The sequence below is a fragment of the Scardinius erythrophthalmus genome (genome assembly GCF_964197995.2).
Source record: "Scardinius erythrophthalmus genome assembly, chromosome: 11".
Taxonomy (NCBI): Eukaryota; Metazoa; Chordata; class Actinopteri; order Cypriniformes; family Leuciscidae; genus Scardinius; species Scardinius erythrophthalmus.
In genome coordinates, this window is record NC_138231.1 from 3,212,547 (window position 1) to 3,228,489 (window position 15,943).

The 15,943-nt window shown below is 40.0% G+C and overlaps 1 protein-coding gene across 1 annotated transcript; it reads right to left on the minus strand.

The window, feature by feature from the left end:
* Positions 1-2,938: 2,938 nt before the first annotated feature.
* Positions 2,939-14,409, minus strand: LOC308698095 (TATA box-binding protein-associated factor RNA polymerase I subunit A-like). The gene is made up of 11 exons (XM_081377945.1): positions 14,296-14,409; positions 13,557-13,701; positions 13,306-13,472; positions 11,763-11,876; positions 11,467-11,665; positions 8,199-8,314; positions 7,158-7,316; positions 7,006-7,072; positions 6,690-6,813; positions 3,827-3,981; positions 2,939-3,665 (listed from the first exon to the last, which is right to left on the minus strand). Exons 2-11 carry the CDS (start codon positions 13,654-13,656, stop codon positions 3,490-3,492), a joined length of 1,377 nt encoding a protein of 458 aa, XP_081234071.1. The 5' UTR covers positions 13,657-13,701; positions 14,296-14,409; the 3' UTR covers positions 2,939-3,489.
* Between the last annotated feature and the right edge of the window lie 1,534 nt (positions 14,410-15,943).

Genomic DNA, 15,943 nt, shown 5'->3' on the forward strand with positions numbered 1-15,943 from the left:
TAACCTTCAATAACATAAAATGACTTATGAATGCAAATTATCATGTAGTGTTACAGGTTCTTGTGAGTTCGTAAGGATCTACAGTGCAGAATAACACTGATAAGTGGACCGAGTTTGGCTCTGATTCACTCGTGTTGACTAGAGTCCATTTAAAGCCCATGACTGCTGTAGTTTATAGTAGTCGTCAGGCCTTGTAGGCGACAGTCGCTTATCTCAGAGTCCCAAATGTTATAACATATCTTCATGGTCTAAATTACTCATCTGTGACTAATGAGATATAGTGTTATCTTTATATTAATGATCTTACAAGCAGTGCTTTAAAGGTGAGGGCTATCCTCGAACGCAGTCTAGTGTCATTTTCACCAAACAGGATCTTATTTTAAAAAAGCCTGAATTCTGCACTCATCTATTCTTTGCACTAGAAAGAATGAGGCATATATTAGAATTTGCCATTAAAATGAGTTAATGTGTCTTAACTTTATAAGCTCACCTCTCCTAAAAAAGCTGGTCTTGTTTTATTGCCCCGGTACGAGCATAAAATTATATTTAGATGTGTGTATGTGAGTATCAGTCAGTGGAAAAACTGGCGTCATGCGGTGTGATATTTAGAGCCCTGAAGAAGAGGAAACGAACAACCACTTCCTCTTTTGCAGAGGTGTTTTGCTCAGTCCCTTTCACAGTCTCGTTTCTCTTCATGATTCTCATTAGACTCTCGTTACTGTAGTACAGTCATTTGTATTTGAATTAGCATCGTTTAAAGGCAGTACAACAAATACTGTCATGATGAACTCATTACAGCAATGCCCAAAAGACTCATTACTGTAATTAAAAACCCATTTAAATGTGTGTAAAGTGTATACTACAGATCAATAACTACTTCAATAATTAAGATTTTTAGGATGTTTTTAAAATTAAGTCTCTCATGCTCCCCAAAGGCAGCATTTGTTTAATCAAAAATGCAGTAAACACAGTAATATTGTGAAATTATGTGCTTATGTGCTAATTTACTCTGAATTTTACATTGTTTTGAACTATCAATGCATAATTGCAATACATTAATATTTAACTAGACCTATAGTCATCATTAAGACTAATGAGAATTCCCAAAACTAAAATGTCTGGTCACATTACAGTAATGCAATTTTTGCATGAAAACTATAACATTTAAAATAATAATTGTTCTAAAAATATGCTCCTTTTTCTTTATGCTAAATGTAATTATATATATTTAAATATAACCCGCAGAGTGCATTCAAATCCCTCCTATAACATGATCATTTGCCAAAACCTAAAGCTTTTATTGATGTTTGCAGTGCAATATTTGAATCAGACAGAGATAAAGTAGCCTAGTGTGTAAGATTATATTTATTTGAATTAAAGAATTATAGCGTTTATTTGAATTCATTATCGAGAGATGAGAAGCGTGTGTGAATTACCTGCATCTGTTCAGCGCCTCTAAAGCTCTAAGTTTACTTCAAAGTTGAAATGAAATGTGTGTGAAGTTGAAATGTTTGTGTGTGCTTCAATCAATAGCTATGTTTCCATCCAAAGTTACGAATTTAACATGTGCAAAACTGGAATATCACATAAAACATTTACGAATAAAGCAGCGTTTCCATCCAGTGACCCGAAGAGAACAAAATATTTACTTCCTGATAAACTGGTGCTAAATATCACTAAGAAAAGTAGGAGAAACCACTATAAATGACTTGCCATGCAGACCAAACGCAATAAACTTTGTCTATCTTGCTTTCAGAGGCGGAGTTTGCAAAACAGCATTTCAGTTCTGTGCAACGAGATCGGCCCGCTCGTTAATCCCGTTATGAAGTCTCAAAGTCACATAATTGTTTTGAACGCGCCTTGAGAGGAATTTGTTGTGTAAATGTGTTTCCATCGTAGTATATGCGCATGTTTTCTTATCGGATTAAAAATGTATCCGGCACAAACGATGCGCATTTTTAGAACGTATGTGTACGTATCTTGGCATTTCCATCCTGCAGCTTTTGATGGGATATCCCAAAATACGCATAAAAATAGGTGGATGGAAACATAGCTATGAAATTAGCTAATGAAAACACGAGTGACGTATGCATGTGCGCAATAGCACATTAATATAGAACGGTAATTAAACTGACTTGGAACTACTTGTGCATTTACGGTTTTATTGCACACCTTCCAGCCAATCAGAATCAAGTATACTGACAGACCATGGTGTATGTATATGTATATATATATATGTGTATGTATGTATGTATGTATGTATGTATGTATGTATGTATGTATGTATGTATATATATATTATATATACACACACACACACATATACATATACATATACATATATATATATATATATATATATACACACACACATATAATTTTGTGGGACAAAATACGACCTGGATTCACTGGATAAATCCAAATTATGCAAAATGCTCCTGATGGGCCTGCAAGAATGACTTAAAATTCTGACTGAAATGTTTCTGAGGGCTACACTGAAAAACAACAGGAATGAGACATGAATCCTCCACAGAATTCAGTATTTCAGCATCATTCACTTGCATGACTCAGCTCTGTGAGAGTTCGTCTGCTTGAACAAAGCATTAACATCTTGCTCAGCATAAGTGTTCAGATGGTCATGATGAGCAACGCACGAAACCTTCTGCACATGACGAGAGGCTCATCGTTTCAAACACAAACCATGGAATTATTACATCCATCTGTCTGAGTCTGAGCTCTAAATCTATTTTTATACAACAAGTCCACCAACTTCAGTTCATACAGACAAAAAGTGCTGTTTCTTGCCTTTCATCCATGGTTGAGTGATTTAAGAGATAGTTACTCCGAATATTAGATCTACACAATCTCTTTTCAAGATCATACAAGTAATAAAAGACCAAAGATGAAGAATAATTAAAATTACACAGTCGAAATGTTACATGTTCAGTAAAAATGTTTTATTGAGATGTCATTTTGGTGACTGCAACTATATATAAACCTTGTAAATATAATCAAACTAGTTGAAATATAAGAATTCCTAGAATTCCTTTATTTCTAAAAAACATATCTTAAACTATAAATTACTTAGTCAGGTAATGTACTGTTAGCTTAAAATTTTGTTTTTGATACACTTAAAACCAAGTTACTCGGGTTTACATCCTAATACATACACATTTTCTGCCATAATTAACACCATTGTATATAATTTAGAAATATCTATATGTATTGTTTTTATTTTAAATGAATTCAATATTTTATATATATATATATATAGGCTTCAGAAATGCAGCATTTGCGCTCCCTGCTGGTCACAATCAAGACTGACATCATTAAGTTCACTGCATTTCCATTATTTTAATGCAAATCGAAGCTCAACATGAGCAGATACACAGTATATAGAGAAAGAGTCTTGTGTCATACATGGACAACTATAACGTTGTCTGATACAAATCTAAAAAACATCTTAATTTTACATGTTTATTATATATTTTACTTGGACTTCTTGGTCTTCATCCTTTTCTTCTTTTTTTCCTTCTCCATCTTTTCCTTCTCTTCTTCCTTCTCCATGTTTACCTTCCTTTTCTTCCTCTCCCTGAATTCGTATTCTTTTGTTTTACTTTCAGATTTTCTCTTTAAGTTTGCAGCGTATCTTCTGTATTCTAAAACTGTGAACAGAGAACAAAATATTATTAAATATTTCAGGAAAGGTCTGAACACACACTACAGATTGAGACCCAAAGGTTTCTGTTCTGGTTCTACTGAGGACACTGAATGGAAACTTGATCATTTTTTCTTGAGATAATCAAAAGGATAATCATGTACTTACAGTATTCCCCGAGAACCTTTAAAACGTTATCCTTGATCAGCAGAAGATTGGCGTTCTCCACCATGTCTATCCTGGCGAAATGGATTCTGAAGTGAAAGGAGAACCACAGCGATCGCCTGGCCTCCCATTCCTTCAATACAAACTCCTTGCGTTTTCTAAATGAGTACAAATCAACATCAGAAGAAACATTAGAGAGGATGATGCTTCTTCACACGTTCATCTGTCAATATGTTGCAGTTTGAGCCTGAAAAAGGCAGTTATTCTCTAGTTATCTATCAGTGTTCCTGAACTCCCTGAAACGCCTCCATTGAGTTTCTTCCGGGAACAAACACGTCACAATATTCCTCATTTAAATAATTCATACACAGAATAAAGGGGCGGTGCCTGGTTGAGTTTGTTAGTAGTGTGTTGAAACTTGAGGTTATAGTCAGGGCCGGGACAAAAAAAATTTGAACCTTTTATTATTTGGTAGCACTGGAGTGACCGAGCTCCTCACCCTATCTCTAAGGGAGCGCCCAGCCACCCTGCAGAGAAAGCTCATTTTGGCCGCTTGTATCCGGGATCTTATCCTTTCGGTCATGACCATAGGTGAGAGTAGGAACGTAGATTGACCGGTAAATCGAGAGCTTCGCCTTGCGGCTCAGCTCTTTCTTCACCACAACAGACCGGTACATCGTCCACATTACTGCAGAATCTGCACCGATCCGTCGGTCAATCTCCCGTTCCATCCTTCCCTCACTCGTGAACAAGACCCCAAGATACTTGAACTCCTCCACTTGATGCAGGAACTCTCCACCACCCTGAAGTGGGCAAGCCACCCTTTTCCGACTGAGAACTATGGCCTCGGACTTGGAGGTGCTGATTCTCATCCCAGCCGCTTCACACTCGGCTGCAAACCGTCCCAGTGCATGCTGGAGGTCCTGGTCTGATGGGGCCAGCACGATAACATCATCCGCAAAAAGTAGAGACGAAATTGTGTGGTCCCCAAACCCGACACCCTCCGGCCCCTGGCTGCGCCTGGAAATTCGGTCCAAAAAAAATTATGAACAGAACCGGTGACAAAGGGCAGCCCTGCCAGAGTCCAACATGCACCGGGAACAAGTCTGACTTACATCCGGCAATGCGAACCAAGCTCCTGCTCCGGTCGTACAGTGGCAGGACAGCCCTTAGCAAAGGACCCCGGACCCCATACTTCCAGAGCACCCTCCACAGGCCGCCACGAGGGACACGGTCGAATGCCTTCTCCAAATCCTCAAAGCACATGTGGATTGGTTGGGCAAACTCCCATGAACCCTCCAGCACCCTGAAGAGGGTATAGAGCTGGTCCAGTGATCCACGACGGGGATGAAAACTGCACTGTTCGCAGCTTCTTGTCTACCTCGGTGACTTCAGCTTGGGTGATGGACGAGTCCACCTCCGAGCCCTCGGCCTCTGCTTCCTCGATGTAAGACGTGTCGGTGGGATTGAGGAGATCCTCAAAGTATTCCTTCCACCGTCCAGAATCTCTTCGAGGCCAACCGGTAGTCCTTCTCCATGGCCTCACCGAACTCCTCCCAAGCTCGATTTTTTTGCCTCCACAACCACCCGGGCTGCAGTCCACTTGGCCTGCCGGTACCCGTCAGCTGCCTCAGGAGTCCCACAAGCCAGATAGGACTCCTTCTTCAGCTTGACGGCATGGGAAAGGGAAGCGACCCTCTCGTTCACCGGGGTGAACTCCAACACATGGCGTCTGAGCTGGGGAGCTATAAGCAAACACCAGCCCGCCGCCTCTCACCATGGGCAACTCCAGAGTGGTAGAGAGTCCATCATCTCTCAAGGAGTGTGGTTCCAGAGCCCAAGCCATGCGTGGAGGTGTTCCCGACTATCTCTAGTCTCCTTCCCCGCCAGTGAGGTGACGTTACACGTCCCTAAAGCTAGTTTCCGTGTCCAGGGATTGAGTTGTCGGGGCCACTATGCACCGGCCCCTTACGGCCCGGCCGGGCCCCATGGGGGGAGGCTCCAGGGTTGGGGCCCCGGCTGCGCCATGCCGGACGACGTCACGGTCCTTGTTTTTGCTTGTAACACAAAGGGTTTATGAACCGCTTTTAGTCTGACCCGTCACCTAGGACCTGTTTGCCTTGGGAGACCCTACCAGGGGCATATAGCCCCGGACAACATAGCTCCTAGGATCATTCGGGTACTCAAACCCCTCCACCACGATAAGGTGGCAGTTCAAGGAGGGGGTGGATGAGATATATATGGTGTGTTGATTTTAATAAAGACAGAACTCTCATTTCATGGTAAAATGCAATGATCGTGCACCACTCTAATACTTTCGCTTTTAACAACCACTTATAACTCTTCAGGGAAAACCAATCAAGAAAAACATTCCTTGAGCGCCTCCTATAAACTTCCCAGGGCCTTGAATTATTTTTATTTTCAGATTCACAAACTTTCAAGGATTTCAAGGACCCGTGGGAAATAAAACAGGTGAACCACTGATTCAATAACTCATTCATAAAGGGAGCCGTTTACTTAATTCCTGAATGAATCAGTCGTTTGAACGAATCGAAAGAATGAATGATTCAATGACTTACTCAATTTAGACATTTACTGCCACCTACTGCCAGTTTTAGTTTCTTATTTAGAGTATTATTGATTTTAATATTTAAAAGATTTTAATAACTTTCATATTACTATTTCTAAAAAAATATATTAAAGGTATAGTTCACCCCCCCAAAATAATTCTGTCATTATTTACTCACCCTCATGGATGTTGAAGCTTAAAAGTTTGTGTAATAAATTCTATGTTGGATCAAATATTTTTTCTAAAGCTACTTTTAGTAATGTATATTAGAGGCTTTTCTCATTTACCAAAACTTACTTCTGTTTGAGTAACTTTATAATGTTCAGAAGACAGGACCAAGCCTTCATGTCACATTTCCAACTGGAAAACTCCAGAAGGTCCATTGAAACGGTGAGAGCTTCTTCTAGATCGCTCATGAGTCCTGGAAAAAAAAAAAGCATAAACTGATTTAAATCAAGGATGTTTTACATTACAGTTACTGGTGGGTGATGAAACTAACAAATAAACCCAACAGACTTACAGTGGAGGATGATCCCGAGCATCCCAGAACATCTTTATAACCACACAACAACAAGCTAAACACCAATCAGAAATGTCTAGTTTTCATACGTACTGGTGCCCAGCAGGAGAGAGCAGAGGTCCAGCATCAGCTCATGACTCGGGACTAAAGAACGCAGAATCTGAGCAAAAGAAACCAGAATAAATTAATAATTTTAATCAGAAACTTTATAAACTTTATATCTGATTGGCAGAACCATTTCATACCCTTAATGCACCGATGAGTCTGTCATCTGGAGCATTGTGTCTCTTGAGGAACTGGTACAGGTACACATGAGCATTGGGATTGATTGGGAAATCCTTGTTGTAAGCGTAATTCTTCAGAATCTGCAGAGCGCCGTCCTCATCGTTGTAAAACTCCAGCATCTGCAGCGGATGATACATATAGACAACATTAGATAATGCAAAGACAACTAAATCAATCCAAACCTGTATGAGTTACTGTCTTACTTTCTGTTTACAAGTTTGGGGTCAGTCCATTTTTTTTATAAAGAATACTTTTATTCAGCAATGACACATTAAACTGATCAAGTGACAAGCAAAGACATTTATAATGTTACAAAATATTTCTATTTCAAATGTATATCAAATAAATTAATATTAGAATGATTTATAAAGGATCATGTGACACTGAAGACTGGAGAAATGATGCTGAAAATCCAGCTTTGTTCACAGGAATAAATTACATTTTACAATATATCCAAAGAGTTATTTTAAATTGTAATAATATTTAGCTGTTTTTACTGTATTTCTGATCAAATAAATGCAGCCTTGGTGAACAGAATAAAAAAAAAATCTGAAACGTATGTACATTGTGAAGGAATATAAGCAAATAACAATATTAAAATAGTCCATATGATTTGTGGATTATATTCCAAGTCTTCTAAATAATATAATAGCTTTGTGTAACAAATAGACTGAAAAGTAAGCTGTTATGTACTCAGGAAATCTAATTTGTGCATGTACATTTAACTAAAATACAACTTATTTCAGTCTGTTTCGCACACAGAAATACATCACATGGCCTAAGAAGACATGGAATATATTGTTTATTTTTATGAAGCATTTTTGGAGCTTGTTTGGTTGTACAATGCTGTGTGAAGATTCTTCAAACAAATCTGTTTGTGTGTTCCACAGAGTTTTTAACTTTACAAGTTTGAGTAAATGGCGACAGAATTGTCATTTTGGTCTAAACAAACCCTTTAAACAGAAAATCATCAAATTGCACAAGGTAAGATAGTGTCTCACATTAATGTAACTCAACACAAAAGGGTCCCAGACTCCAGGCTGACTGATGATGTCCTTCAGGGCCACAGAAGCATATCTGAAGTAGCTGTGCATCTCTTGGTTACGGCTCGCCTCATCTGATACCAGAAACATGGACAAGAATGCATTGAACTGATCAAAAGTGACAGTACATACATTTGTAATGTTTCTGTTCTGTTCAGTAAATGCTGTTATTTTGAACTTTCTAGTATTTGAAGTATTTTGAAAAATTTCAAGTATCATGGTTTCCACAAAAATATGAAGCAGCACAACCATTTTCAACAATGAAATGTTTCTTGAGCATCAAATCAGCATATTAGAATGATTTCTGAAGAAAAAAATAAAATTTTAAAGAGGACGTCAAACCAAAAAAAACAAAAAAAACGATCCCGAGGCGTTTTTTAAAAAATGACGCTTTTACGCGTGGCGTTTTTCGCGTCGGTGTGCACACTCACATTGGCGCCCTTTGTTTAGTCACGAGGCGTTAAACGTCGGCGAATATCGCGCCCGAAATTCGTCCCGGTGTGAACAGGCCTTTATTCTCTATGTCAGTGTCACTGTTTCTGAACTCCATAAAACGCCTCCATGGTAGTCTTGAGTTTTCTTCAGAGAACGAACACGTCACAATATTCCTCATTTAAATAATTAATACGTAAAATAAAAGGGCGGGGCCAGGTTGAGTTAGTTAGTAGTGTGTTGAAACTCACAGTTATGGTAAGAGGTGGGACATTTCCCAAACACGTGCAAAGCACTTGACCAATCACAACACTGGTCCAGCCAACCAATCAGAGCACACTGTGTTTTTTGGAAGGAGGAGCTTCATAGAGACAGGAAGTAAACAGAGGGTTACTGACAGACTGGGAAGAGAGGAGCTGCAGCAATGTCAAATAATGTGTTTGAACATTCAAACAAGAAAACCTATTCTAGTAGAACCCAAAAACAAAATCAAGACTTTGAAAAAGGACATCTTAGGGTCCCCCTTTAAAAATATTCATAAATAAAAAATTAACGGAGATGGAGACGTTTTGTCAAAACTGACGTATTGGGGTCTCGCCTGGGAGCCCAATCACCTTTGAGTGGAAACAAACCAAGCCAAGGGATATTGGCCAGTGAGATTTGCATGCAGAGCCAGTCCTACCCGGACATATGGGTATATAAGGCCGGCTCGCACTCACTCATTCATGTTTTGCTGAGGAGCCAGACAGGGATCCCAAACATTCAGCTGTGGTTCATGGTTTTGGCGGGTGGGGGGTAACCCTCGTTTCTTGATCAGGAAACGAGGGTTACATCAGTACCAAGACGTTCCCATTCAGTCAGTCACGTTCAACATTACACAGATATTGACATATTGGGGCGCCAATGGGAAGTGCCACAGCCACTAAATTGTAATGAGTGTTGGAGACGCAGATGCTGGCAAGCTGTAGCGTGCCCCTTTGGCCCCTGCCCCCACACAGTCTTAACCTACCCAGCGCCCCATGAAAGCCCAAGGAAAATCAGTCCACCATTCCAACAGGATGGAAGGGACAAGGTCTATCTTGGAGATGGGCATAGCTTTAGTTTCTCTTATTGTGATATTTCACGGGAAGAGTGCTTTGATTCTCAAATGCCATTTATTTTACAGTCATGACCAGGGTTGTCAACGCTGTAAAAGCGTGCCTAGTCCAATGGAGAGGGACACTACGGAGGCCCTGCCGAAGGGTAATGTGTGGTGAATACACATATGGACTGACCCGTGGGAAAGTGCTACATACGGAAGATCTCTGCGGTTGGTTCTGTCTGGTCAGGGAGGTGGCTACTACTGACACAGAGACAGGGCAGATCAGAAACTCCCCAGGGTAAAACACGGGTTTACCAATAGGGAAACCGTACCAAGAAAACTACACATATGGGATTACCAAGGGGGAATACAGCATATGGGCATCTAGCCTAGTACAAGGGCTGACCGACCGGAGGCTCAATCCTCCCAGGCCCGCGGATTAAGGGTTTGCCTAATGGGGAACTCACCTGAAAAGCGAAGTAGGCGCTCGTATCCCCCCACTTGAGGGGAATGGACCTGCAAGCGAGACAAGCCAGCCTTCCCGCACATTACCTGTTTGTACCTAACACATGGGAAGAAACCGGCTCAACCCGGAGATTGTGAAAATCTTGTGAAGCCCATAGCTCTGGAGATGTCTGCCATAGAGGTGAGCCCTCACTATGAAGGGGCACGGCTCGCCTTGGGACTGGTACGCCAAGGCGATGCCATCCACTATCTAGTGGGCTAACCTCTGCTTGGAGATGGCCCTTCCCATCTGCTGACCTCCAAAGCAGACAAAGAGCTGATAAGAGCTTCTGAAGCTCATGCTGTGCGAGAACAGGACTTAAGGGCTGGGTTTGCCTTTTCTAGTGGTAGCACTTGCAAGTTCCCCACCTGGTCCCTAAAGGGAGTGGTGGGAACTTTGGGCACATATCCGGGCCAGGGTCTCAGGATCACGAGAGACCGGGCCGGCCAGAACTCAAGGCACGAATTTCTGACTGTAAATTACTGCAGGACCCACCCTCTTGAAGTGAGTGAGCGCGGTCAAGAGCACTGTCGTTAGAGACAGTATCTTAAACTCAATATCTCTCTATAGAACAGAAAGGACCGCAGAGAGGTCTCCCAGCAGGGGATGAAGCGCGGCCTGGGAGGATTTAGCCTCCTGGTGCCTCTCAGGAACGTGATGAGGAATGTGCAGGAAGGCTAGCTTGGTGTCTCGCTTGCAGCTCCATTCCTCTCTAGTGGGGGATACGAGTGATGATTTACTCTTCAGATGAGTTCCCCACTCGGCAAACCCTGAATCCGTGGTCCTGGGATGATTTAGCCTTCTGTTGTCTCTCAGGAACCTGATGACCAGGGGTGCGTTTCCCAAAAGCATCGTTAGCCAACTATGGTTGCAAGTTCCATCTTTATCAGCATAGTTCAACGAGTCAGTGTTTCCCGAAACCATAATTCTAATGAACATTCGCAAACAGCATCGCAGTTGAGTGGTCGGAACGACAGCTCTCGACCTGTGGTTAGAAGCATAGTTCCTTGTTTGCATGACGTGGACTCAGTAAATCCTTATCTTGAGCCAAATAAGCAAGCTGACATTCAGTACAATCTGTATCTTTTATTTTATTTTATTTTGATTGAATGGGAACACTTGTTTCATCATTAAATATAGATGCTAGGAGACCCATTTTTTATAGTCATTTAATTGTTTCACATAACTCAGATAAAATATCTTCCTACCGGATCCAGCTGTAGAAGACTTCTTCTCACACCAGTTCAAGTAATCTAGGAAACCGCTGTACGCACGGATGAGTTTTTTGGTGTCACCCTGAGCAATCGAGAAGTTGCCGTATCTCCAGCTCTCTCCGACGGACAGCTGCCGCTTGGCTTCTTCCATCTGCCCGTTCAGTAGGAGATGAAAGCAATGCTCCAAACAGATCTACAACATTCACATGACATACTGATTAAAATGCATGCCTTGAATGCAGTGTAAATGTTGTAAAGGGGAGGTTTGGGCTTCTTAATGCAATGCATACCTTTGGGAAGTTTTTGACTCCATTGTTTTTCAACTGTTCATATACAGCGTTGAAATCTTCAGCGGTGGCGTTAGGGAGATGACGCAGAATTTCTGTGCCAATTCTCCATGTGATCTGATGAACAGAATTATGCAGTCAGCAGAGAAACACATCATCCGTACAGTAGCAAACACACACACGAGAGCAACAAAAACAAAATAGGAGGATCCAACAGGAAAATACAAACAAATAAACAAGCCAGGCCAAAACTAATTTCATGGTTTTATGATAAGAAAAATGCATTGCCTAAAAAAAGCAAGTACGCATCCAATTCCTTTACACTTACATTTTGATTTAATTAAATAATACTGAACATAAACTGGTAACAACCCACTTCTATTAACTTTGCAAGCTCATAATATGGCAAAGTAGTGCAAAGGATGACTAAATAAACCAATAAAAGAAAACATTCATTTCAACCAATCAAAAATATAATTCACCATTATTAGTTAGTAAACTTCGGCAGTTTTCATGTTATTTTACTTATTTTAATGATTTTGTATTTTTCTATGAAACCATTAAAACACCAGACATTTCCGTCCAAAGACATTTTTAATATTCCTTTTAAAAAGACAAGATACTCCAGTGTCCAGTCAGAAATTAGTTAAACAACATTTTTTTTTTTTTTACAATTATCCTCATGGGATTACGCAATTAATCAATCTTTCCATCTGTCTATCTATCCATCTAAACTATAACCTGGCCACAATATAACCACAATCGTTAGTGGGTAAACTTCAATTTAAAACATGCTAAGTGAAAAAAATTATTTGTAGGTCATGAGGAATTAATTAATTTGCTTAGAAGCAACATTATGTGACAGGCTACAGATGCAATGAACAGTGTCACAATAGGGTCATTCAGTGTCAAATCAACCTGAGGTCCCAGGCTATAAACTTTGAAGAAGAAAGCCAAAATATTAAATGTCATGAATGTATATTTACTCAGTAATCCGCTATTTTGTAGAGGGAGGGGCAAAATTCAAAGTTTCACAAGAGATTTGGAGCCAAAATACAGGGGGGTAAAATGACTTTAGAAAGATGGCAGCATCATTACTTATAATGCAACAAAGACTGTAAAAGTAAACAGATTTAAATAATATCTCTATGTATAAATAAAGTAATGATGATGCCATCTTTCTAAAGTCATTTTACCCCGCCTATAATTTGGCACCAAATCACATTTGAAAATTATCATTTTGACTGCAAATCTGCAAAATAGTGGATTATTCAGTAAATATACAGCCATAACATTTAATATTTGGGGTTTAATCACTTTACGTTTGATGTTACGTCTTCATTCAGAGAAAATATAAACAAAATAAAATATTTTAACTGGGAAAGTTTCAGACATTTGGTTGATTTGACATGGAATGACACAATAGATACAATATGTAATGTTTCATCAAGCAAGAAAACTGAATTAAACATTTAAATATTGATTTCATAACATGTCTCTAAGCAGCTCACAAGTCGACTTGACAGAGTTTAAAGGGCTGTTGTACCTCAGAAGCCGTTGGATGCACTTTAATGCTATTCCTGGCCTCCAGTGCCTGAATGTAAGAGTTGTAATAAACCGCAGCCTCCTGCCAGTTATGAAGCAGCATCGCATCTCTGATCCGCTTCAGACACTTTCTGTTCGACTTGAGGAAGTAGATCTCTGTGTGAACACCTGCACAATAACAAACAAATCAATGGGGTTGAGCTGCTTTTACCACATAAACAACAAGTTAATATGATATATCCAGAACATCACCTTTCTCGTTCTTATAAAAGTGTAAGTTAATGGGCGATTCAAGCAGTTCTCGATGTATCCTTTCATCCTCTGAGAAATCATTAGCCTCCGAGTCATCCATGGCTCACTGCTTTACGGAGACTTTCTCTTGACCGTATTATGAAGACTGTGAAAACAAGTAATTATCCTTTTCAATACACGCTTTGCGATCGTACAACTCAACACGTGGACGTGTGAACAAAACTGTTTCTCATCAAAACAAACAGTGCGCGTGACCGTCTGAAAGCGCCACCTGCCGCACGGGCGGACAATAACACAGAGAACGCGCAGGCTGGTTAATCGATTAGAGAAGTTGCTCCGTCGATGAGTGCAATATTTTTAGCTTGTATGAAAACAGATTTTTCAAGTGAAATATAGAAGCATATTGTTTGTACAGGCTTGTATTATTGAGAAATACATCTATTTATCTATCCATCTTATTCTGAATCTGAAGGATTAAAGTCTCTGAGCTCTACATTGAAAAACAACAGGAATGAAACAAGAATCCAGAATTCAGTATTTCAGCATCATTATTTACTAATAATTTACTGCTTATACTATGGTCACCACACCTCTAAACATCGTTCAGATAATGTATTTCAACTCAAAACATAACGCTCATGTGTGTGGGACTAATTTATTATAACGCATCTCATCCCACGCCTCCATTGCTAATTCCAAAACGTAATTTTAGTGCGTTTTAGGAAGGCATTAGAATTACCTCCTCAGTCTGTGCGTCTCTCAACAGTGTTTGGCAGCAGAATCTCACTACTAATAGTGAAACTGCAAGTTTATCTGCTTCAAGAACAGGGCTGTTATTACATGATGTTTTATTAACAAAGTTCGGGAGGAGCACGTTCAAATAATCAAGTAATCAATCAACTCATCAAACAATTACCATGTCTACCCTATCAGCATGAGAGGAAGCATATATATATATATTCACTCTGTCAACTCATCTAACTTCCTTGACAGTTTTCAGCATCCCTCCACCACCCCGACTCCTCACTCTTGGCTTGTTCTTTCACAGCCAGGAATACGGGGGGAGTACTCTGGGTTCGGGCCGAATACCGAGCCCGGAGCCCTCTCCTCGGACAGCACGCCAAATACGCATTTATTCTATCTGACTTATTTGTAAGTGTGAACTCGTGAACTCACTAGTGAGAAATTTCATGTAGCTTTTAAGTTTCTAAACTATTTCACTGATAAAATCGTCAGAGCAGCGCTGACAACAAGATCTGTGCGAGTGTGTGTGTTTGAAGGGGAGAGAATAAGTGCATTCTGTACATAATAAAATGTTATTTTGAGGCAAAAACATGGAAATGGTCATTTTTATCCTATTGTTTACTATTTATTTTCTTGGTCAGAGTCGTTGTGGGTTTTGGTTCTTCTGCTGTTGTCGGCTGTAAGGACATTTTAAATCACTGAAATCATTTGGCGAAGTGATATAGAACTGTAAAGTGGTCAAAACCTGCCTGGAACTACTTTATCCGTGAGTTTCCCTGAAAATAATCGCAATTCAATTGCAATTTTCAATGGCCGTAGAAGAGAAAGAACATGTAATAGGCCTATGTGTAACTGTATCTTGTCTAAAATGAAAATGCATGTAGTTCATAAAACTAATTTTGTGTGTTCTGAGTTATAGCGTATAATAGAATCGGAGTCGAGTAAACCATCTCACAACATGATGTTCATGGACGAGGCTCGGCTTCAACCTGAGTAATTCAGAAGACATGGTTGAAGAGTCATCATCACAGAACTACTGTTGATTTGCGAGGGAATATCCCTGTGTGTGCTAGGCTAACTCATATTCCCCTTAGGGCCATAAAACACAGCATTCCCTCGCCTTCTTACAGACCCATAACAGTCTACAGGGATCTCAGTTTCGAGATGATGTGGTCATTTGGGATAATGTGAGATATTCTAATGTAACTTTTTTTGTGTTTAAAATGTATATATGCCACACAGAAGAAGTGCAGGCTTGAGCATTTTCAATACAGTAACTGCAGCCAGTTTACATCGGGCAATACTGACGGAGTACACTGTTATATTGACTAATGAAACAAAGACTTGTCATTCTGATGGAACTGATCTGGTCATTGACATAAATATTTACATTCGAAAGATGAACTAAAGATTTTGAGTTACTGGCTTTTACCGGTAATACATACAACCGGCACATCCGGGAACTTAACTGTCAATTTTGTAACCGCCCCTTTTTAGGGGAAAACAAACCAGACTTCCCATAGACTTCAATACAAAATAGCGGCACAAAACAACGTCCGTACACAGCCGGCAGACGTGTATAACTTCAGAAATCACTTAGATGAAATACGTTGAGTAATTATATGTCCACCCTGCCTTCCATA